The sequence below is a fragment of the Ylistrum balloti genome, unplaced genomic scaffold (assembly GCF_031769215.1).
Source record: "Ylistrum balloti isolate Yb309-2 unplaced genomic scaffold, AGI_CSIRO_Ybal_v1 Utg370386, whole genome shotgun sequence".
NCBI lineage: Eukaryota > Metazoa > Mollusca > Bivalvia > Pectinida > Pectinidae > Ylistrum > Ylistrum balloti.
The window spans coordinates 1766619-1792846 of NW_026782268.1; the positions used below are offsets into that span (position 1 = coordinate 1766619).

The following is a 26228-nucleotide window of genomic DNA, read 5'->3' on the forward strand; positions in this document are numbered from 1 at the left end:
AATGTCTGAAATTGATACGACTATTTCGTTCACATCCTTCAGCTGTGCCATATTGTATATTTTTATTCATATAAATTAGATAAACAGGATATCTTTAAGGTTGTCTCTGATAATTAAGCTCATTATGCGAGATGCTTTTAATCATGTCTACGTACTTATATGATAAGTTGGTCTATATTGGTAACTCACTGTACTAGGATTGGTAAGTGATTTAAGTATATTTATTACTAATCGACCAAAAATATTTAAAACTGGTCTGAAAGCCTATGTTGAAAGTATTTGATAAGCCGTTGCCCGGAGTTACATATTTGAATTATCATTCTTGTTTCCGAAATATGTCGATCTTCGTGCCTTTCTATTCCTATGTAACGATCACGTTACGTGTTCTTTGAGTAAAATGTGAAGAGAAGAATGCTTTTAGTTACATTGTCCTTTCGTTACAGACACAAAATATTAATAAATATTTTGTTATCTCTTTATTTTCATATATCGCAACATTTTAACTGGAAAACGGTCGATCTATTCCCATTGGCATTCTTACACATGCTTACCTGTCGCGTGGTGGAGAAAGGCTTGCCGTGATCAAAATGTGCTACCATCTTAAGTTTCACATTTCGCTCCAAACCAGACATCGATTAATTTCCTGGCAATTCGGTCGTTACATTACTATGCTGTGTACTTGTAGTTTAATCCTCTGCCACTTCCTCATATTGCCGGAAGTCAAGTTCACTCACCTGCATCTTATTTAGCAGGTTAATGAATGAAACTACATCAATGATGGCTGGGAGTTTCCTTGTAAACGTTTCAAAAGTTAGAGACACATGTCAAGTACATTCAAACGGTTTGAAAAGGCGGATAAGCTTGGTCAGAGGAAGGTGAAGAGCTGTGGAAAATCAAAGGAAAAAACCCAGACGTGTTCCAGTTTGGGAAAGGGAACTTTTGACAGAGCGAATGAGTAGTATGGTTTTCAAAGACACAAACGAGAAAAAAATATCAGAAGAAACTACAAAATTACTTTCGGCTACTTCGGAAGAAACTGTTATCAAGAAAGTGTTCTAAAACTATGAAAAAAGTTATAGCAGAAATATATATCTATATGTATTAGGAGATATTTCTAGTGGTTAGGCTGTTTTCACTTCAGAGGCGAGTTTAAGTAATGTGGAGGCTGTGGTCTGATGAATCCTTCGTTAACGACAAAGCTGAACTAAAATACTTTAGGAAAACTGCTGGTACATTGTGTCAAAAATTCCTAAATAACCATCGGTACATTAATTCATTAACTGTGACTAAACAAATACATCTTTCTGGTAATAGAGAAGATTTGTTGGAAACATCCCCTAGATTTTGTAGTGGTCAATATTCGTGTAGCTTTTGTATGTATTTGAAAATCATGAATATCCCTAAATTATTTCAGCTGGCGAATGAAATTATATTGACCTGGATGAAGTCGAAAATGCTTGTATGGCATCGATAAGCCGGCAGTACAAAGGGAGACAAAACATTCAGACTTCAGGTCAAACAAAATTCGTTGCTTATACTGTTATACATCCTACTGTATTTTATACAGTACTTTATGTAGCAAGCGAATATTTAAAATGTCTCAATGTATTTTTTTTCATTAACAAAAAAATTGAAACGAATTGCATTATATTGGAATTATCATTGACTTTAGACGAAATTCAAGTTACCTGTATTTCTTGATGTTATTTGAAACACAATTTATCCGAAATAACAGAATCTGTTACAGCCTCCAGGTTATGACGTTTCGGTCATGAAAATATACATCCTTGAACACCGTGCCGTCTTCATATGACTCTGGCTGTTCGGAGGTCGTAAATCACAAACATTTATCGGTATTGCAATGCTTTCAGTAACATTTACACATATATATGTATACATTTGGATCTTTTAGTAACTTTTACGATATACACAAAATCACCATTATCGGATAAAACCTCCTTTATTTAGCAACACGTGAAAAACTTCCGTTGTCTGAAAATGACCGACAGTAAATAAAGTATGTTAATAAGATTGACTGATATCTAACTATAAACTTATAAGCTTAAAAAACATTGTGTGGTTATATATATACAATCATGATCCTTTCCCTATCATGTTGTAATAACGCCAACATTGGATTTTAGTTACAATATTAAATTTCTCGTTGCTGGACCTGATAAGATAAATTTCCTGCTGTTGTTGGAATGAGTGTAATTTTTTTTTTTTTTTTTAAATCCATAGAACACATTCATAAAAGCACATATCATGATAATATTTGTAAATCATATTTGAATCTGTTAATCGTCTCGTCTTGATTTCTTTGTGGTGTAACTTACAGACATTCCTATGAGACGATCCCTTCACATTAACACTGGCGCGGTATTGTGTAATCGTTTGCGTTCGTTAACAAAATTTATGTCGATTTTGTGTCCTGTTTAACTAAAAAAAAAAAAAAAAACGAACCATGAAACAAGGCCTGTATTTCGTATTAGTAGTATGTAATACATTATCTATATCTATATTTACTTAATATGTCTTACATTAAATGAGTGTGGAAGAAATTAGGCCTGAAAATGGTTTTCTATCACACACAAACATAATACTAGCTTGTACTACCAGAGAAAAACTTGTCAAGTAACATGTAAAAGGATCGCCGTGTATGGAATTTAAAAGAAATTGGCAGTTGACCATATTATTTATGAATAAAAAAGATTTACAAGTCACAAAAAATACTCTTGAGATAACAGATCACATTACAAGTGCCGATCTCATACAAAGCTGTTCTACCAGTTCACGTAGGCTTTCGCCGGTCATCAAACAGCTCTTTTAATGAGAGTTGACTAACACAAAATCTACACCCTTTTTAAATTGAACATTTAGATGGTATGCTAAATGTGATGTAGATATTTTTGAAAATCATAAGTTCGTTTTTTCCATTAGAGTCCCATTTTATCAAGGCTCGGACAATGCAAATAGAAATATATTATGTACACAGGGGTACGACAGAGCCCTGGCGATTGTCGGTGAGACGGATCCCCGCTATAGACAGATTCGCTTAGGCGGTAACACGAACCCTTTATTTTATGACATACCTAGTCCTGATATTGACAATACAATCTACCAGCCTGTCAACCATCCAATATTTAAATAATTCCTTTATTTCTTTTCATTACCAAGGAAACCTTACGTACACATTACGTCCACTGGTGGTTCGATTACTTGTTAAAGATTGTACAAAAGATATACAGGTGAGCAATACCTCCCAATAATCATTATCATACATTAATACAGTACGGACAAATAATTGCACTCAGCTGTTTCATTCTTCCAGAACTCATCTGTGCCTGATTTTCAAAATATTTAAAGCGGCTGAAGAAAATCAAAATTGATCGGAAGAAATATGAAAATCTAAACAAGGGGATGCACCAGCCTGATAATTCTCGTGTTGATAAATCATCGCATGAACCCAAGGTCAGGTTTTGTAATATTTTCACTTTACGAAATAATCCTTTCCTGTCTTTTTATAGAAACGGGGCGTATTTTATACGTCCCTGCTTCTACTAAAATAACAAACAAGAAAAAAAAAAACACAAAATTAAAAAAAAAAAAAAAAAAAAAAAAAAAAAAAAAAAAATTAAAAAAAAAAAAAAAAAAAAAAACATGAAGCTGAACTAATTAACAAAATTAATAGGAAATACATAGTTTTACAATGCCATTCCATTTACCGTTTTTTCCTCAGCATATAATTTCGACAACAATCTGATCAATTTCGCATTCGAAATTGTATTGCATTTTTTCTTTTAATTGATATAACCAGAAGAATTTTCACTGCTATATCTATTGCAATTTGAATGGGTTTTTTTTTCTGTCTTTTTCTTCAAACTTTTAATCTTCCGCCATCTGCAATCTTGTTAACAATTGTTCTGACGTCACTGAAATCCCTTGCTACTACATTTCGGAACGATCCGGTGTTGTTGGATTGTTATATCCACGTGCAACTGGAACGCTATTATGACGTCACGGAAAATACCTCGTATCTATAATTGGATTTTAGTATTATTGGATTGATTTAGAGGTGATATGTGAGAATGTTTAGAATCGGCCAATCAGAAGACCGAGGACAACCTATAGTTGTACAATGAAATCGTAAAAGTAAAATTAGATTTTAATGTTGAAATTATTTTTGATTTTAAGCATTGTACATATATCATAACAGGACAAACTAGCCTCTTGACCGGCTGTACGGTAAGCATGTTAGTTTCAATTTCACTCCGATTGACTTTCCTTTTCTAGACAGGAATATGATTTGTTTCCAATTCAGATGTAGTGTTATGGGCGCCATCGCGGTTCCATCGGCAAATAATTAGTTGTCATGAACGATCAGAAGGCCTACTGATTACATTTGCACGTGCTCTTTCAAGCTACATATGCAATTTTCTTATTTTTTTTTTTTTTTTACGTGGCGTATAGTGTTGACCGATGGATTAGAAGACATTTCGCCTTCCAGAATATTTATACCTGTGCTTATCCCTCTACGCTTTAGTGACGCAAAGCAACTTTCTTCTTGGAAGACGCAAACAGTGTTATTATGGCAGAATGAAATTCTTTGACTTTGTAATATAGAAAGTAGATGACAGAGATACATTAAAGATAAGATGGCGCTGGGCGATCGCGGTCCGACTGATGACAATGTCTGCCTTTGACCTAGGTTCGATTGAAAGGTTTATTTTAAATTAGCAGAAAACAATTATGTCTATATATATATGGACAGGTTGTATTCTTTTTAGCATCTTGCAATTGATTTCGTCTAGCAGCGAATTTTCTTTATTTCTGAGTGTTTGGATTGCAATATTTATAATGTATCACTTTCTACAAATGACAAATTTAAATCGTAATTGCTTCGGGGCTTTTAACACATTCATCAGTTCATGTTAACTCAACTTTTTAAGTTCGTTCGTCTGATCTCACCAGAAAATCGAAGTTTTATGTGAATGTTTCATATGACCTATACAACACACATGCAAATCACAAGAATTGGATTGTGGTGTGAAATAAGAGACAGATCAATAAATTAACTCATCACCAGAGGTCGTTCATGGATACCCACGTGACTTCCCAACCGATATAAGATACCGGAGAGGTTATTACAGTTTGGGTGGCTGACGTTGTGAAAGGTTAGAAAAATAGGCCACCATGTACCCCAAAAATTTCATTCTTTCATTGTAGCATAGATTCCGCCATTTGCATTTCATTCGCCTAGAAAAAACTGAAATTGCGTGATTCCGATAGTGGCGTATACAGTTTCATGATAACCATAATGGCGCTGAATTGTGATATAAATGTATCGATATGATGTTTTCCTTGTCATTTATTGTACAGTAAAAACCAGATTTACAATCATATTTTATTTCTCATCGTCTACCTGGCATCTAAATATTACATTGCAGCATTCTTAAATACCCGTATATCCCAGAAACAGAATTATTACATGTAGATAAAAAAAATCTGTTTCCAGCGAATGATCTGTAGATCTCCGGACCTCTTATCTAACTATGAGTTGGTCAAATCGTTGAATGGGGTTAGGAAAACAGACGACAATGGTATGTGAACAAGTAAGAAGGACAACTCTTTGAGTTCAAGATACGATTATCAGGGGGCGTAACTCTTATAATGAAGCCTTCTACGGTATAAAAGAATGACATGACCCATCAGCTGGTGACCCTATAGTCAGACGCTCGCTTCTACATGTGTATCTACCCTCTTTTGAGAATGTAGGGCTTCCGAGTTATTTTGGGAATAGGTTATTGACAGACAGTTCGTCGAAATCGTGGTCTATTGGCCACAACCTGTAGTGTAAAGGTGGATAGTGTGAGTATTGCTGAAGATTAAGAGACGCATGACTACAACTTTCAAACCGGTTTCATTGGTAGGAGTGTAATTGGAGAATGATCCCTTTAGTGAGTCATGGCCATTTAAAAAAAAATTCATTATAATGAAGAATCGAAAGATCGTCGTACACGTCTCTTTGGCTACAAACATGCTGCTAAACGCTATTTAAAGATTGGGATGAAATAATTCGAGGAATTCAATGATACTGATAGTCTAAAAACATAAGCTGTATTTTGACGAGAGAGAGAGAGAGAGAGAGAGAGAGAGAGAGAGAGAGAGAGAGAGAGAGAGAGAGAGAGAGAGAGAGAGAGAGAGAGAGAGAGAGAGAGAGAGAGAGAGAGAGAGAGAGAGAGAGAGAGAGAGAGAGAGAGAGAGAGAGAGAGAGAGAGAGAGAGAGAGAGGTGACGAGCCTTTGACGTCTTTTAAGTGTCCGTCCGAGCCAAAATACGGCTTATCATGATTTTAAGACACTGAACATGTATTCTATTTATTCTGCAACATCGATTGAAAATCAATCAATTACTTCAGTAATTTTGTTGTTCAATCTTTGTTTACCTGGGATGTTGAGGTTAGCGGAATTTTGCCTGATGACGGACGCCAACGTAACATATTTTTAAACTTCATCGGGTATAACAGAGATTTTATGAACTTTCATAGATCACCATGTCCATTACAATATGTAATTTTAATAACAATATTTAAATAAAAGTATCTAAGTAAATTCAGCTTATTCTTCTGTCTGTATTCCGCCTCTGCCAAATACAGCCGGGTGAAAAATATATGAGGCAGGTGTATTCTGACAATCGCAGTGCCTGTTACAGGATAAAATCAGGTATATTTACAGTTACATGTGTAATTACCTGAATATTACATGATATATAACATAAATTATATTAACAAAATAAGTATAGTTATACTTTCAGAATGATAAAACTTTATCGGTTTTATTCCTGAGTGTGACTTTTACTGAAAATCGATTTTAAGGATCAAGGCTGCACGTACGCACGCACGCACTTACTCATTCTCAATCAAACGGAGATAATTCGATCAGAATGCACAATCTTTTCGAATTGTTAAATCGTCCGAGATATTCTTTCTCTCTTTTTTCTTTGTCAAATTTTATAACTTGATTATGATAATACAATGCTGTATACACTCGTATACAAACCTATTACAACTGTCGCCATCTTACTCCATCTAGTTTATTAAGACTTGATAATTATGATCGTGTCGTAGATAACTTTTAATTTGATTGTACATATATGTCGTACAGTCAAACTTATTAACCCACCTATCTACACAAACGATAAGCACGTATAAGCAGACTTAAAATACAAAAGGGATAATTGTTTTTATTTATAATACAACTAAATACACATGCATTGACAATACACACACATCACCACCACCACAATCGCTCACACACCATCACCACCACACACACACACACACCACCACCACACACACACCATCACCACACACCACCACACACACCACCACCACCACCACCACACACATACCACCACCATACACCACCACCACACACACCACACACACCACCACTCTCACACCACCACTACCACACACACACACACACACACCACTCACACACCACCACTCACACACACCACCACCACTCACACACCACCAACACCACTCATACACCACCACCACTCACACACACACCACTCACACCACCACCACTCACACCACCGCCACTCACACACACCACCACTCACACCACCACCACTCACACACACACCACAAACACACACACACACACACACCACACACACACCACACACACACCACCACCACATGCCACCACCACAACCACACACACACATACCACCACACACATACCACCACACACCACACAACACACACCACCACCACACACCACCACCACCACTCACACACACACACCACCACTCACACACCACCACCACTCACACACACACACCACTCACACACACCACCACACACACCACCACTAACACACCACCACTCACACACCACCACTCTCACACCACCACTCACACACACCACCACCACTCACACACCACCACCACCACCACTCACACACACCAACACCACTCACACACACACCACTCTCACACCACCACTCACACACACCACCACCACTCACACACCACCACCACTCACACACACACACCACCACTCACACACCACCACCACTCATACACCACCACCACCACACACACACCACCACCACTCACACACCACCACCACTAACACACACCACCACCACTCACACACACACCACCACCACTCACACACACCACCACCACTCACACACCACCACTACCACTCACACACACCACCTATCACACACACACCACTCACACACCACCACTACCACTCACACACCACCACCACTCATACACCACCACCACTCACACACACACATCACCACGCACACACCAACACCACTCACACACACTACCACCACACACACCACCACTCACACACACCACCACTCACACACATACCATTCACTCACACACCACTCACGCACCACCACTCACACACCACCACACGCCACCACCACCGCTCACACAAGTCTATTAAACACAGTCAACATATGTAATATATTACAACAATGTTCTATCGAACATGAACATATAGTGTGTTATTTAACTGACGCACATGTATATTCCAAATTAAAACACGTATATAAATATTCAAACGTTAGACACATTCAACGTATATTATAGAACAAATAAAATTAATCTGATCCATGTCAGTAATATAAAGTGTACATTAATATGCAATATGCATTATAAAATGTCCTATTAACCATCAATAACATACTGTCACATGGTCCACGGAGAAAAAAATGTTCTGTCAATTAGTTTGCTTTAATATATATACATATACTAAGACAATGACTTATTCGTACATGTGGATAATAGTTACTTTTCTGTACCGATAAATCTCTATTCTACGTGGTTGCATGGCTCATCGGCTACGTTCTAGATTGTTACCCCAATGGGCAATAACGAGGGCCCGTCTCAAACGAAATTCAACATCATTTCAAACATTCCCGATTAATTCTTTTCGTGAAATTGACACTCGCTTAAATACAAATTGTTCATGTTCCAAATGGACAATTTGATTTTGGGCACATTCATGCTAATTAAATGTTCTTTAATATCGCAAATAAACTGGCATTTCGCAATCGCCACGTATATTGTTTTGAGACGGCCTTAGAAGTAGATAAGTCTGGATCAGATACACGCTTCAGGTTAGGGACCATTCGGTTCAAGCGCTATGTTGACACTCCTCTTGAAACGAAACCCAATGTTTATTTACGCTTCAAGTCACATGACACCTAACACACATTCGCGTACAAGAAGATTGTTGTGAATGGGAACCGCATTACTACAAACACAGACGAAAACACATATATTTGTTTTTGAAGGGGCGTGTCTCCGTTTTTGCTCGTAAGCATGGATATTTTCACCGAAGGAACAGGTAAGTGAAGAAGCAACGAGACTTGTAACTACATTTAATTCCGGTGTAAACACTGGTACAAGCTCTGTACAAGGGCAGGCCGAACGTTGAGGTAGGTCTTAATGAACAGATAGCATGCGTGACGTGGGACTATATTGTATATAAACAAATAATTGTGGTGAAAATATGACCATGGAAATTTGCTACCCACATGAACGATGTAATTTCAAATCGTAAACTTTACCTATCAGTTGCACAGCATGGCAAATATCTATCATTTTAACGACCTAAAAGTACATATGTACTTAAAAGTATGTAATCAGGCAAAGCAGTCGTGCGCCTGCTTCCTGTATGTACATATGCATCAGTGCGTGAAATCCTAATGAGTTTCATACCGTGAAAATATTTACATATATTTGTACACATAAATGTTTACATGTAAGTGCAGATCGGGAAAATAACACTACGTAACAGGTACACAAATAACTGAATGTTACCACGAGACATCGCCATTTATCATCCTTCATCCCGGACCTCTTCCCTGTCGTACTGTGAAGGGCTATTCGTCATTAAGTTCACCTCGGGAGTCCTTATATTCACGTTCAGTTTATGAGTAATCACGGATTTCCTCAAAATGGCAATAGATTAAAATGTCTGGACTATCGATAATACGAACAGTGCTTGTAAAGGGAATGTAAAAATATATTTTCTGTGGTGTTGTGGTTCGAGTTTTTAATAATATATCGCCAACTTAGATATATATGTCCGTTTTTATATCCAGATGATTAAAGTGACAGCCGGATTTTAGGTAAAAAGATTTTTTACCGACGTTGATTGAAATTTTGATGTTATGAGCTACAATCCGTGAGGTGTGGGGTAAACGACTGCATACATGTATACTACAGTGATCTGTATCAGAAGTCCTCTTGGCAATTTTATCTGTCACAAAAACAAATAATTAATAAGATTTAGCGCAGCATCCTGGTCCGGAATCAATACATCATAGGCCCTCAATGTGATAAATGTGATAATTTCTGTGCATCATCACGTTGAATTCACGATACATGCATATAGCCCATCCTCACGAAACACCATAAACAGGAACATTTGTATGTCCTATCAGTTGATAACACTTGAAATTATTGTTAAACCAAATAAGTGTTAAGGATATGTAAACATGCAGTTCAAAATGCTTCGAAACCGACCTGTATATAAACCGGCGTTCAGCGCACAACCAAACGTTTAAGGATCACTTTGTTGAAAATCACCTTATCTAAACAAATCATCTATTTAAACTCGACTCCCCGCGGTTTTTCAATATGCATTTTATTTCAAATGTACAAATCGATATCTACGTTTTCACGATCAAAGGATTTCTTTACCAAGTAAATACCAACAATGAAAGGAATTTACAAAATTACTAATATCAAATATCTTGCCTATTACGTTTCAGCCTTAGTTGAGACACAGTACATTTTGTAATACATAGGGTGTGATTATATGAGTAAAGTATTGTCTTTTTCGAAAACAAAATATTTCAATTACAGAAGTGTTGTTGATGTTACGGTAGGGTAAAACCTTCAAACCCTTTATCTAAATGTATATAATATGTGATTCCTATTTTGTCCGAAAATACTGACGGAATTGGAATCGGAGTATAATGTCGCATCTCTTGCTTCTAGAGGAATGGTGTGACGAAAGCAGAAAAATATATTAATTTATAAGATATGTAACGAATTATACTGTAATCAGTTTATAGTATATAGACCTACATCAATCTGAAGGTATTGTTAACAGGTATGTGTTGCATCACTGTCCATCGCGTATGTCTGAAAACTGGGTCAAGTTTATTTACTGGTAAGTAGAGGTTTAGTACTGTAAATATACAAGCAAACATGTCTAGTCTAATACCATAACCAAACAGAATTAGCAGCACAGATTAGTCGCTCTTATATTCACCCTCAACTTTTGACACGTGAACGCGTGATCCAGTGTCGTTTCGACCATGACCTTGCATAATGTAATGTTGGCGAAATCTCGCTGACCGCGACATGTTTACACATATGACCAGACCTTATAGCAAACTTCTGATTTATGACCCAGATGAATGCTGGTGCATGTGTTCTCTGAGAAAACAAAACTCATTCGCTAAAAGGTTTTCTTAACACAAATTAAATGGGAAAGGAAAAAATAAAATCACTTTAGTATTAATTTAGAAATGATATTTTGTTTGGTTCTATCACAGACTTGGGTCTATATATACGTCAGTGATTCCATGCTCACCTTTCTTATCATTTGTCTTTCCATGATATCAATAATAAGCTGAAGTGATGTTCATATTGTAACTGATGTTGCGAGCTCTTTACATTATATATGACTGTAACCTACGTCCATGATGTTCTGAAATTTGCCAGTATATTATCCAAATGCTAATAATATTTCATATATACATGAAGTATTTATAAACAAGATTTTCGATGACGCAGAGAGCCGACGACGTATTTGATAAATAGATATACACCGCTGAGTGCAAGGGACACTGCAAGGGATCGTCAATTATGTACCCAACTACCGACGTAGAACAGGGTACAACCGACACCTATTGTCATCTGAAATCAATACAATATTATAAGGACCTGATCTTTTCTCGTGATCGTACCCTCATGGAACCAATAGATTGTTAATGTCTGTATACGTTTCTGTTTCATGTTCATACGAGATCTAGGTTTACACGCTGTTATCTTTAGGATATAGAACATGGCCAGAGTGAGCATTGTTAGTTTGTCGAGATAATATCAAATACTGTTTTTTTAACACAGGGTATTAACTTCTTAAAATTTTGTTCATTTGCCAATCTTGTGTGATTGAATGCAAATTAACTGTATCTACAAATGTTATAGATGTGCACGTTCACATTTATAGGGCTACCGAATTCATACATTACTGTTGCTAAGCAATCCAAGCCATATTGGCTGATCAGCTTAGGAGCTAGGTATTGCATAATTATCGTCGTCATCCAAATAGTTATGTTTCCAAGACAAATGATCTTATATCTTCCAAGTGATAATTTATATACAGGGTCCAAAATTATCATGCAGCTAATGCTATATTTGGTAATACCATGAACTCGGATCTACCTAGCTAGAGAGGGATAGGCAACTGCTTCTTTTGGAATGGGAAATTCCATCTGGTTCTTCTAATCCAGTCTCGTCGCTAGATATTTCACGCGATTTGAAAAAAAAGATATATTGACGAAAATCTCGTCCCTTCATCAACTCGGGTCCGGTTCATCTTCTGCCACGGACTGTTGAATTGACGCATTGTGAGGTTTTTTATATAATTTTCTTCATGAAAGTCCTTGGTAATGACCATTTACGTGCAGACCTTTTTAGAAAAAAGACATGTTTAATGTTAATGTTGAGTCGAGAAAAATGCATCTTCGCAAATTTCCATATGCTGGTAAACGTGTTACAACGTGCAAGTGTGATTTTGATAATGTGTGAGTACACATGTGATTAAGTCCATCTCTTAACGTTTATCAGAAACATGTACACATATGTGACAATGACATCGACTACGAGTGGTTTGCTAGTAAAGTAGAAACAATGCATTTGAAATGCCGTTTTTCCACAACGTTAAGACCGCAGTAAAGTTCCATTAGTTGTAATCAATTCTAGATAGACCATATTACCGATAACAAAGGCAAATATATCACACAGGCTTGTATGTTGTTTTTTTTAATTTTGAAGTTTACAACCGGAAGTTGACATCCTTATTTTCAGTGACATGTGACTACACGTTAGATGATAAGTATATACATACATATTGTTGTATGACAAGATACTAGTCAACTATTTATAACAAATGTGTCTCTCTGCTGACTCTCCGAAATTTGGTAGCGAGCATGTTAATATTTACATATATACTTAGACAGAGAACAACGTACTCTTATGACAACAAATAAGGTATCGAGACAGAGGGCAACATGCATTTATGACAACAAGTCAGGTATCGAGACAGAGGGCAACATGCTCTTATGACAACAAGTAAGGTATCGAGACAGAGGGCACGTGCTCGATTGACAGCAAGTAAGGTATCGGGACAGAGGGCACGTGCTCTTATGACAACAAATAAGGTATCGAGACAGAGGGCAACATGCTCTGATGACATCAAATGAGGTATCGGCAGAGGGCACGTGCTCTTATGACAAGTAAAGTATCGACAGAGGACAACATGCTCCTATGACAACAAATAAGGTATCGACAGAGGACAACATACTCTTATGACAACAAATAAGGTATCGACAGAGGGCAACATGCTCTTATGACAACAAGTGAGGTATCGACAGAGGGCACGTGCTCTTATGACGTCAAGTAAGGTATCGACAGAGGGCAACATGCTCTTATGACAACAAGTGAGGTATCGACAGAGGGCACGTGCTCTTATGACGTCAAGTAAGGTATCGGCAGAGAGCAACATGCTCTTATGACAAGTAAAATATCCACAGAGGGCAACATGCTCTTATGACAGCAAGTAAGGTATCGGCAGAGGGCACGTGCTCTTATGACAGCAAGTAAGGTTTCGACAGAGGGCAACATGCTCGATTGACAGCAAGTAAGGTTTCGACGTAGGGCAACACGCTCTTATGACATCAAGGTACAATATACCATATACATAAAGTGTAGTAACCTATTTCGATAAAAAGTCTCGAAAATTCAAAGATAAGGATCCATACTTGTCTGTCGTTCACGGCATTGAGCAGCGCCTTTGTACAGTACTTTTGCTCAATACATACACCCCAAATGGGAATTGATATTATTATTCAGACTGGTATTGAATAATTAATCAGGTAGTTGTTGGACGTTATACCATGCATGTAGAACCAAGCATTGTTTAACTAGAGTTGGGTGCCGTTTCTATAACACGCGAAGGAACATTATCGCAATCGACTGTACTATCAAACATACTGTAGACTGCGACACTAACAATACTTTTATTTAACCTTAAAGTAAAACAAAAGCGAAACAGCTGATTGTACATTTACAATGCCCTTTAAAGTACCCTTTTCTGATTGAAATCGTCATGGTAACGAAGGCCATTATTCATATGCATGTAAAACAGTATTGCACTTACATGCACCCAGTGAAATGCTTCGGTCCACTGCCATCATTGAATTCTAAGGTGGGCGAGATCTTGACTATCTGGTCTAGACAGACATTTTTAAAACAACACTATAATTCGGTAACTGTACCCACCCGGGTTACTACTATTTAAAAATAGATGTTTAGGGACTCGAATAACTTGAAACAGGAAGACATAAAAGATATCCAGCCAGACTCCCATGTAAAATTTACCTATTTCCTTGTCTTCTCGTACAAGACGGCTGGAGATGTATGTACCAGTGTTACGATAAAGTGATATATTTAAAGGGACTAAATGGTTAAATTTCATTACATTTCCCATGCGTTTGATTTCGGGCAAGCATTGTAATATTGAAAATTGCACTTTTCACAAAATTATAACATTCTACGGGAAATTAATCATCAGCTTCAAACTAACGATAGTCGACACTCGCTGTTGTGTCTACCACCCATCGCTGCCAGTTTTGATCGGAGATAGCCTATTATCGCTCTTACTTGAAAACCTTTGAACGGACTTTTTTTTCAAAACTCCGATATAAAGGCGACTGATCAGAAAAATGGAGAAAAAAGCTGACAGGCGTCCATCTTGGATTTCGACAATGAAAGTTTGTTATCGCTCTTTCTTGAGGAGAACAAAGAGGATCTTGTTTAAAATTCATATGTAGGTTACACTTTGTCTATAGTTATGCCCGTTGGAATTTGGGACATTATTAGAAAAAACGAAATTGCTACTTGACTATTTGATGGCGTAGTTAATGTTGTGATTCATCTGAAAGTGTGGACAATTTAAATACTTTCCCACACCTAGTGAGATGGTGCTCCCTGAAAGGGTGGAGTCGTCTTGGGATGGAATATTCTTGCCAAACAAATGAATGAGTGAGATCACATATTTGAAATACGTTAATCCTGACAGGTAGAGCCCTTGTTTCTGTTTCTTGTTTTAAAGATAGCATTTTCTGATTTTAAGGACATGAAATTCATATTTTAGTTTGTTTCCTTATCTAAATATAATATGATATTTGGACGAAAATTGCAACAGAAATAAAGCAAATCCCCCTTTTTAATCATCAGAAATAACCCCCAAAGCACCCCAAAATTTCTCTATAGCAGACAGTAATTCTAAAAAAGTTTAATAGAGGTCCCGATTGGATACTGCAGTACATGTATATGTGTTATTATATTTAAATGAAATACTGTCTAATATGGGACCTCAGAACATTGAGATGAACGATGTGAAACATCATCAGATTAGAAGAACAGTACAATGTAAACTTGCTTTATGCATGGGCATACCTATATGTACCAAAACGTTATCGCATAAGTATATATAAATACATCTGACCTAGAAAGAGAGTTTAAGTAACTATCAGAATAGAAATATCCGCCGATGGAAACTTATCGTCTATACAAATCAAAGCTATGGCTAGAACATGTCTTGGTTATGACAGGCACACGATAGGTATGTATCGCAATATACTTTTCTGCTAAACTTTTCTTTTTTCCCTCTCATGTATCTCTTTGTATGATATGCTGTGTGAACTAGTCGTGACCTTACTGCTGGGATTCATACCACCTTGGTCTGCTCGGTCAAATTCCAGGTACGCTTGGTATCAGATTAACTAGAAACTAAGTCGAAGGAGATTGGTGGACGATTGACTTTCTGACAATATGTGTTAATACAGGTGGTGAATTTAAGACATCCCTCTTTAATTTTCTTGTTAAATCCTGGCCGGTAACGTAATCCGGAATCCCGACTGAGAGATGACGAGGTAGGATTTTCTGTAATATGTGCAGCAACATACAGGTGGAAATAACCGCATTCATTTATAATGAATGGAACGAAAGAATATTTGAATTAGGCAATGTTCTAATTTCGTACCGGATGAAATGGTGTTTCGGTGTTCAGTGATTTACATAAGATACAATAGACCTGTAAGTGGTTGAAACGGTTGAACTGAGTAAATCTGTTTGGAAATCACCAAGTACAGATTAGGATAGAAAAAGAACTGCGGAATATTGGGCTCATGGAGTTTATGGGAACTAGCCTTGACTTTCCGATACAGATTGGCTGAATGCCGTTACATCTGTAATTTCCGCAAATTTTATGGCAATAAGTGCAGGTTAACATGAAACATTATCTTTAGATTACCATTGTATCATTTCATTTCCACATATAACAATACCTACATTCAGTATAGTTGCGTTCTTTAACGTTGAATGATTCCATTTGCATAAGCGGCCCTGATGAGCAATACGATGTTCGGACGGAAGTACATAGATCGTCGCGCAAGACATTAAAAATGAGTTTTTTGTAACGAAAATTTACACAATTGACGAAATTTGAAATATAACATGTAAGCTTTGTCTACCATTGTCAATTTTCTATGTATTTCTTGGGAAAGACTGCGTTAGGGTACGCCGAGGATATCAACATGCGGGTCTTATATTACTTGTTTGCGCCTTTTAGTGAGATATCACTAGGAAGCTTCACTTCATTGTAAGCACCACACTATACAATCTAACCATACATTGAATACTTCTGGAATCGTCCTTTACTCTGTCAATATATGTATATAATACATATATAATGATATTGAAATGCATATTCAAGTTTGGCTCGAAATATGATAAATCATCCATGTAATTATTGATTGACAGTGAGACCGTGTGTGACAGTGTGTTCGTGGACCAAAACCTATATTTGAACATCGATGGTTATGCGTTTGAGAACTAAATATAAAATAGTGTCTTCCGAAGTCGCTGCTCAAAACCTCCATACAAATGCAATAGCAATAAACTTGCTCAGGTTTATTGCAAAATTTAGAAATATTTTTTACTTCATCTCATCGTCTACCTCTGCAGCTGATTCAGAATATATTTATTCATTTTTATCCTGTCTGTTTTTTAAGCGGCTAATTGTCTGCTTTGACGGTCTCTGAGTATTGTCTTGATCTGACGGTCTTTCGTTAATTTCCTGGAATCCTTTAGGCCTCTGATGGCCTATCCGTATTTTTTTTGAATCCTGCTCGGTCCGTATGTAATGTCCTCATTTTCTTTGGATGATTTGGCATCTGATGGTCTTTCCGGATTGTGACGCAATTGCGCTGATGTCATTCTCTGTTGTTCTGGAATCCTTTTGGCATCTGCTGGCTTTTCCTTATTGCCATGGTGACCTGCTATGACCTGACGGTCTCTTTCGTTATTATTCTGGAATCCTTTTGCATCTGCTGGCTTTTTCTTATTGCTATGGTGACCTGCTATGACCTGACGGTCTCTTTCGTTATTATTCTGGAATCCTTTTGGCATCTGGTGGCTTTTCCGTATTGTCCTGGTGGTCTGACAGCCTTTCTGTAATGTTCTGGAATCCCTGATAGTTTTCCCTTGTTGACATGGAATCCTGCTGGGATCTTATGGAACTTCCTCATTGTCTTTGGATTCTGTTGGCATCTGATTTGATTTTCCGCAAGAGATGGGTTTACAGTGTGATCTGGCGGTATTTCCTTTGTTTTCTTGTAATTGTGTTGGTATCTAATGAACTTTCCTTATTGCCACATTTGTCCTGCTGGGATCTGACGGTTTTTACCTACTGAAGGTGTCAGTGTACCCAGGTAAAGAATGCGGCCGATACTATAAACGTAAATTGATAGGATGGATAATAATGATGCAACATCCCGAACTCAAATTTATTACTAATCAATATGTCTGAATTTTAAACGCTCGAATGAATAAATTACCGTGGGAAATTTAGCTGAGAAACTCACGGGAAAGGTGCTAGACAGAGAGGACAGCATCCAGTACATGTGCGGTAATGGGTCGTGTCCTCGTTACCTCAGAGAAGTCAACAATAGTTATCAAGTTTATAGAGAAATAAATAATAAATATATACACATTACGTACATTGAATAAAAATAAATTTGAAATGAATGAACCAAGAAACCTCAAGAAAGGTTTGGCAAATGTTGACGATTGTTTATGCACCTTAATTCCTGTTTTAATGAATGCAACGAATCTTACATTAAAGGTTTTCATATTTATCAAATGTTACATGTAGGCGAATACATAGTGTAATTAGAATAAACAAATACGACAGGTAAATGGGCTTGTCTATTTTGATGACTTTTACACGGGAATAACCGAGGTTGACATCATGTGCCAAAACATCATCACTTGACATTGCCATTTGTTCAGATACTTATCATAACCTTGTATTCATCCTGACATTTCAACTGGAGTTTACAAAGTAATTTAACACGGGGACGTACAGACGTATCTACATGTAGGAGCGGTCATATGTAAAATAGCACTGTGAAGCTTTTACGCCATGTTTTGCTAAACATCCTGTTGATATTTTTTTTCTTAACTAGGTTCGTATGACTTGGATATCAATCAAACAATAGAAGACCGGACGCGTGGTACAAACTGTACACGCTCGTTTTGATGTGTAATTACCAGTGCCATGTTGAATAACCCAGAACAAGATACGGCACTGAAGATAACTTCAGCTTGTCCGTGTCTTTGAAATAGATTGCTTATACTTGTTTGTTTGAAATTCTTCGAGGGGGCTATATTATAATGCCATTTCACAATATGCTTGTGGTTAATAAAAAACGCTGATAACGAAATATTTAAAACCATTGGCGGTATTTAGGGGCAGAACAAGATAAAGGGATTAAAACAAAATTATAACACGTAGAAAAACTAGATCTTAGCTAGATGTCCGATTTCATGGGTGTATATTATTATATATCATTTCACTCTTACAACATCACATAGAAAAGAGTGTGGTACAACATAATACAGCGAAACACATCGGTGACAATCTGGAGGTGTCATTGGCTTACACGTCATCTATGCACATATATTTACAGTTAACTCATTTCCCCTCGCATGTCTCAACTGGCTGTTTCCGTCTTGTTTTGAAAGTTTCGTTTATATAACAATTTCGATGGTGGTTTCTGCAACGATGCTTCTACCATTGGAAACCTCAGATAAGACCTGCTCATTTATCTAACAGTTGTATCTGTTGAAGCCCGCAATGAGTGCAGCAGCATCCTTTCCCCCTCTCTCTCTGTCGCGTATCAATTGAGGGACGCTGAAGAAAGCGAATTTGATCTACTGACCGCATTATCACTGGCTTGTACCTTGGATCTAGACTGTTGTGATATTGTTAAACCCCGATAAATCCAAAAAGATAATATATGAAATAAATTTAAGCCTTTCAACAATTGATATGTGGCTAATGAGCCTGTTGGTGTCAGACACACTATTATGTGTGACACACTGAAATGTCACTAGGACAGTTTGTCCTACTCAGCTTTAAGCAAGGCAAAACGAGATACCAACAAAATATGATCATTTATCTTATGGGTGAAGTCAACGTTAAAGTAGAGGCCGGGTAGAACAAAAGACTCGACAACCGGTCTCTCGATAGTGACCGAAAGTATTATCTTGGCTAACCAGGTATCATCAATTACCTAGTCTTAAGAAGTGTCATCTTCTTGTCTTAAAGCAAGCAGATAAACATCAATAACCTTATCGACTTCGTGTAATGTAATGTTTATATATCTGTCGTAGCGATAACAATTCGACGACAGGACCGAAGTAAAGCAACCGTGAAGACAAATTTAGCTAAAGTCGTTTGATATTGTGATATTCCTTTGCTGTTAGAATAAGTAAATTCTATTTAAGACTTTATGTTATCATCAATGCATCTTAAGAATATATCACCATTGGTTTGCTTAACCCAACAATCCCGCGTGAAACATTTTTTTTTCTTTTTGTGGTGTCCATATACGGTAGCAATGAGAGACTTAACTTAAATTGGTGACATTCACAACATGTTAAGTAAAATAATTTAAAATTCCTACTGTGAAAAAATCATTTGCTTTCTTTTAATGTTTTGTAAAAGCGTGAAACATGATACGAACAAGTCTACCTGTTAATTTGATCTCCCCAGCAGTGCTACTTACTTACTCTGATATACTCTGTCCGTGAATATGTCCGTGAATAATATTTGGATACTGATATAAATTTTATATGTCTATATTCCATTTTTATCGTTTTATCGATGCTATTTCCCCTCCAAACAAACGATTTGTGTTGTTGATGAACTACCATATAATACGGTAAAACAAAGTGACACCTGTTTAACATAGGCTGTAGTCTGTTGCATTTATGGTAAACACACACACACCAGGTATTTTAGCATATGTCTATAATAGAAAGAAACACATAGAAACACCTGTACATTTTATGGAAAACTTCCCATACTAAAATTACTTGTCTTGTTTAGTATTTAGGGTCATTCACCCGTGCCACTGCGTGAAAGCTGCTTTAGATAGCAGTACAATAGTTAAATATATCATTCAAGATCCATGATAAAACAGCAGGACAGTTAAGAAGACACGGCTACATGTATGCTGTGTAAGACCGTAGCGAGAAGTCCATGTCGTATACAGTGTGTGAAAAGGAAACTGTGTAAAAGCACCAGAAATGTTAATTATCACTGCCGAATGTGCACTCAAATAGATAGGGAAAAGAGTAAGGATCGGTTGTCCCAAATCTAGGCCTGTTCTAGACACATCGATAGGATGACTAATTTGTGACACTGCAAATCTATACAGTGTAATATTCAGAGCGATAAAGACAGAAAAATACATGTGATAAAAAACACGGTGACGAAATATCGACGAAACATTTCATTCACCGGATTTAATACAACAGTGTGTATGTACAGTGGTATTTCGAAATACATCCGTGACATTTATCGACATAACTATTTTTAGTAAATTTGTCATAAACGCAAACTACTTTTCAACTCCATCTTTCTCCTAATATGATATAATTCATTACCCCAAGGACAAGCAGGTATTGTCAGAGTAAACATCTAACCGACAACACCGATTATCTAGCCTCTGATCACGTGGCTATTTCAGTCGTGTGATATCTTGTCTTAGCCTATCCTCACCGTGGATCACTCTCGTTCACATACCTGATAGTAAATGTATGCTGTGTGTGTCTTTTAAATGCAAGATTGTCAGTGATTATATCTCCGGAACCTAAGGACTGATTGGAATTATAGACTCAAAGCTGGACCAGTTTTCCGGATCTGACATGTATTCCAATACAGAAATGTCAGATTTTGGTGACCTATGGGGTATGTAAAATCTACAGGCATACAAATGTATGCATGGGTGTTGAGAATGTTCTGGTAAAACTTAAACTCTTGTTAACAATCCAATACACAGTTAATAATTTTCCTTAATATAACGTCACTGTAATCAAGTTTTAGTATTTAGTATTAGTGTAACTGAATTCAATCTCAAACAATGTTATACATATAATGGAAGACGATTCATTGCATTAAAACACACACACGATACTAGTTATTAGTAAATGTATTTTGATCTCCTTAAATTCCAAGTATAAATCAGGTGCTGCTGTCGCTATCTGTTTGATTTACGCTTCGGTAAAATACATTCCCATGATGTTTTACGGTTCGGTGAACTACATCACCATGATGATTTACGGGTCATTGAACTATACACCATGATGATTTACGGTCGGTAAAATACATCACCATGATGTTTTACGGTTCGGTGAACTACATCACCATGATGTTTTACGGTTCGGTGAACTACATCACCATGATGATTTACGGTTCGATGAACTACATCACCATGATGATTTCACTGTTCGATGAACTACATCACCATGATGATTTCACTGTTCGATGAACTACATCACCATGATAATTTACGGGTCATTGAACTACATCACCATGATGATTTACGGGTCATTGAACTACATCACCATGATGATTTACGGGTCATTGAACTATACACCATGATGTTTTACGGTTCGGTGAACTACATCACCATGATGATTTACGGGTCATTGAACTACATCACCATGATGATTTACGGTTCGATGAACTACATCACCATGATGATTTCACTGTTCGATGAACTACATCACCATGATGATTTACGGGTCATTGAACTACATCACCATGATAATTTACGGGTCATTGAACTACATCACCATGGTGATGTATGGTTCTTTGAACTACATCATCAGGGTATGTAACTCACACATATTGATAATGGGCATAACTCGAGAACAAGTCTCAAAAATGTTAGGAATACTGATACGTAAAATCTGTTAGATACGTCACTTTGATATGTACAATAATAACCAAGCTATATGTTAAACAAGATTACTGCTCATTAAATGCAAATCATAGAATTTCGAGGAATTCACACATCTGTAAAGTGTGGTATTGGTGGTACTGAAACGACATCACTTCAGCGGTATTCCATGAATGGTTTTACCATCGATCTGATGTGTATACATGTAATGTGTAGTATTGATAGCTTTTAATTCATCCATAAAATCAGAATAGTGTTTACCTACTTCTCTAAGTGAGTTACACTGGCTGGTACAGCCTACCAGAAAACAACAGGTAACGATGTCAATATATTTTCAATACCACCCGCTCATATAAACAGATGTTACATCAGAATTATAAGCTAACAAACCTCTGTCAGACCGAATAAACGTCAGTTATTTCGCGATAAGGCAAGATAGAAATATTTCCTTTTTCAGGAATACTTAAACCTCATTTGTTTTACTATCTAAAGCACACACATTAAACCACCAGAGATGTGTTGCTTTTAAGATAAAAGATAATCGACATCGCTGACCGACAAGCTATATGTATATAAGTTTGATTGGACATCATATTTATAAAAATCAATGTGGGAGGCGGGCAGATGAAGTATCATTCAAGGGTGATACGTTTAGCTCTCATCAGTAAGATTTCAACAAACAGTTTTAGCACATGCACGCTTACAAAGATATACTTTCAACAGAAAACTTATACTGTCTCTGACATATAAGGTACTGTCATTCATATAAATAGAAAAAAATGATTCAATTGATCAATGCCTTCATTTTAATGAAAATACTTTTTCATATTTATAGTTTTTTCTTAAAAAAGAAACATCTTGTCGTCTGCATATGTGATGACTTGACCAACATAACAAAAGCGTTTTTTTTTAAATAATGGACATTTTCATTGGACTGGCCCCTTGTGCAATGAACATGATTTTTCTCGCACTGTCCATTTTTGTTCGTATGAGCACTTTGCCAATCGAAACATCACCACTATTAGCACTAAAAACAAATATCTTGATGTCAAAGTGGTACCATTAAGCAAAAAGCTGATTCACAAATTAAACGTCATATTTAATTCATTATTTGAACATCAGACGTAATAGATTAGAGTATGCATACTATTCGTTAATGTACGTAAACATTACTTGGTCATGGTCCGTTTTGAATGTGCCCAATCACACCATTACGCTTGTTGAAGAGGTATGACCTAGCATAATATTGACTCTATTCTAAGCCGAAAGAGAGCTACCATCGGATTTCGATTTGCAAATAAAATTTCAGATTGACATTTCTTGGTCGTGTCTATTAATAATTTATGACTAACATTGTCTTACTGCTGTGGACCAGCTTTGCTAAGTATTGTCAACGTAGTGTGATGGTACATCGGTGTTAAATTAATAGGATCAGAACTCCCGTTTTGTTATATGTTTTAAAAAATCTATGGTCACGATTGCGATTGTATTTTTGACGATTATAAACGATTAAGTTGTGGATTTAAACATTTAAAACCTGAGTTAAATAGTACTGATTTGTCAGTAAGCTGATAAGGTGTCCAGTTAGTAGACATTGCCGTCTGAGGTGTAGTACGGTCGACCGGTCTACTGTTTACGTTGTGTTTTACCGTCGGCCAGTCTTACAACATCAGTCACACAACAGGTACATGAGTAGCAACGCTAACATGTTGGTTCACATCAAATAGAGTGGTCCACCCGACATATACACAGGCGCGGTCCTTGACCTAATCTAACCCCGCAGATAACGTCGTATACAAACGCAATATCGGGTAAATCATTGTTGATAAAACTCTTAGATTAACACTCACATATCACCTCACACAACGATTCGGTAATTTAGATGTAGTACGACCAATTAAAATGTTTAAGTCCGAATTCTAGGTCTATTATGCAAACAATAATTTTAACATTACCGTCAACCAGAAATAAATTGATGGCGATGTTTTAGCGCATGTGTTCGGATGTACTCAAGAACAAAGTTCCAATCTCTAAAACACGATGGGATTTTAAGAAATGTCTGATAAAGCGGTTTATAAAAGTGACACTGATGGTTGTAAAAAAGACCCAAACTAGTATTTAGATACAGTAGAACGAAATGATGAATTAAAACCGCATCATATACATGTAGCTCTTTCGTACATCTAGGACTCGTCAGTAATACCTAAGATGATCCAGATTGGCCTACATAAATCGAAAAAATGAGAGTAACGAGCCCTAAAAGTTTTGAAAATAGATTGATTTCAAAAGAAAGTCAGGACGATTGCGTTTATTTGAAGCTTTAGATATCTCATGAAAGAGCATTTTGTGAAACTAATTCGTTAAGTTTGCATATCGATGACGTTATCACGACTAAAAGGTTGCCGTCAGTGGATGTATTTTATATACCGGTACAGGCTTGCTATTGCTAGTATATATAATGATTGTGTACAGGCTTGCTATTGCTAGTATGTATACTGGTTGTGTACAGGCTTGCTATTGCTAGTATGTATAATGGTTGTGTACAGGCTTGCTATTGCCAGTATGTATAATGGTTGTATACAGGGTTGCTATTGCTAGTATGTATAATGGTTGTGTACAGGCTTGCTATTGCTAGTATGTATAATGGTTGTGTACAGGCTTGCTATTGCTAGTATGTATAATGGTTGTGTACAGGCTTGCTATTGCTAGTATGTATAATGGTTGTGTACAGGCTTGCTATTGCTAGTATGTATAATGATTGTGTACAGGCTTGCTATTGCTAGTATGTATAATGGTTGTGTACAGGCTTGCTATTGCTAGTATGTATAATGGTTGTATACAGGGTTGCTATTGCTAGTATGTATAATGGTTGTGTACAGGCATGCTATTGCTAGTATGTATAATGGTTGTCGTCAGTGTATAGATTTTATATGCTGGTACAGGCTTGCTATTGCTAATATATAAAATGGTTGCCGTCAGTGTATATATATAAGATCATAAAATCGATCCGACATGATACCTCCGTTATTGCGTTCAAAACAAATATTATTCCTCAAAGTCTTGTTGACCTCTGTAGGCATAAGGCTTGTCATACCGTTCATATTTTGTACATGTTAAGTTCTGATAATATGTTACTCACACCAATATAAAATGTAGTAATATCAAAATGAATAAAATCCCAATGATATTTTCTAAATATGATGTTTTTCTGAGTCTAGAAATTCACTTTTGAGATATTCAGTAACTCAGTATTTGTATAGCCTGTGTTCAGCCGTTTTAGAAATGATTACTTTGACCCCAACATCGAGTACGTTTAATCCACATAATGCATTTAATAATCGATACTAATGGTGATAAAGGACATTCGGACCTGGAATATGTATATAATGACACGGCACTGTAGTGTGTAAACAATGGTATTGTTAAGCTATTGGGCCTGGTTGAGATAGCTGAAATATAAAAGGGCACTACTTTCTATGAACCGTTAGGTTGTGTTCAGGATTTGTTTGCTCGTTCGTGTTTCGGTTTTGGTCATTTTAAATGCCACGCCAATTAGTCCGCCATGCCAAAC

The 26228-nt window shown here is 36.8% G+C and overlaps 1 protein-coding gene across 1 annotated transcript in view; it reads left to right on the forward strand.

Annotated features, from left to right (window-relative positions):
• Positions 1-9306: 9306 nt before the first annotated feature.
• The window catches only part of LOC132554188 (nuclear receptor subfamily 1 group D member 2-like), a 28908-nt gene continuing 11986 nt past the window's right edge, over positions 9307-26228 (forward strand). The window contains exon 1 of the mRNA XM_060218489.1: positions 9307-9387. Within this exon, the coding sequence (XP_060074472.1) occupies positions 9363-9387 (25 nt within the window). The 5' untranslated portion in view covers positions 9307-9362. The remainder of the gene's footprint in view (positions 9388-26228) is intronic.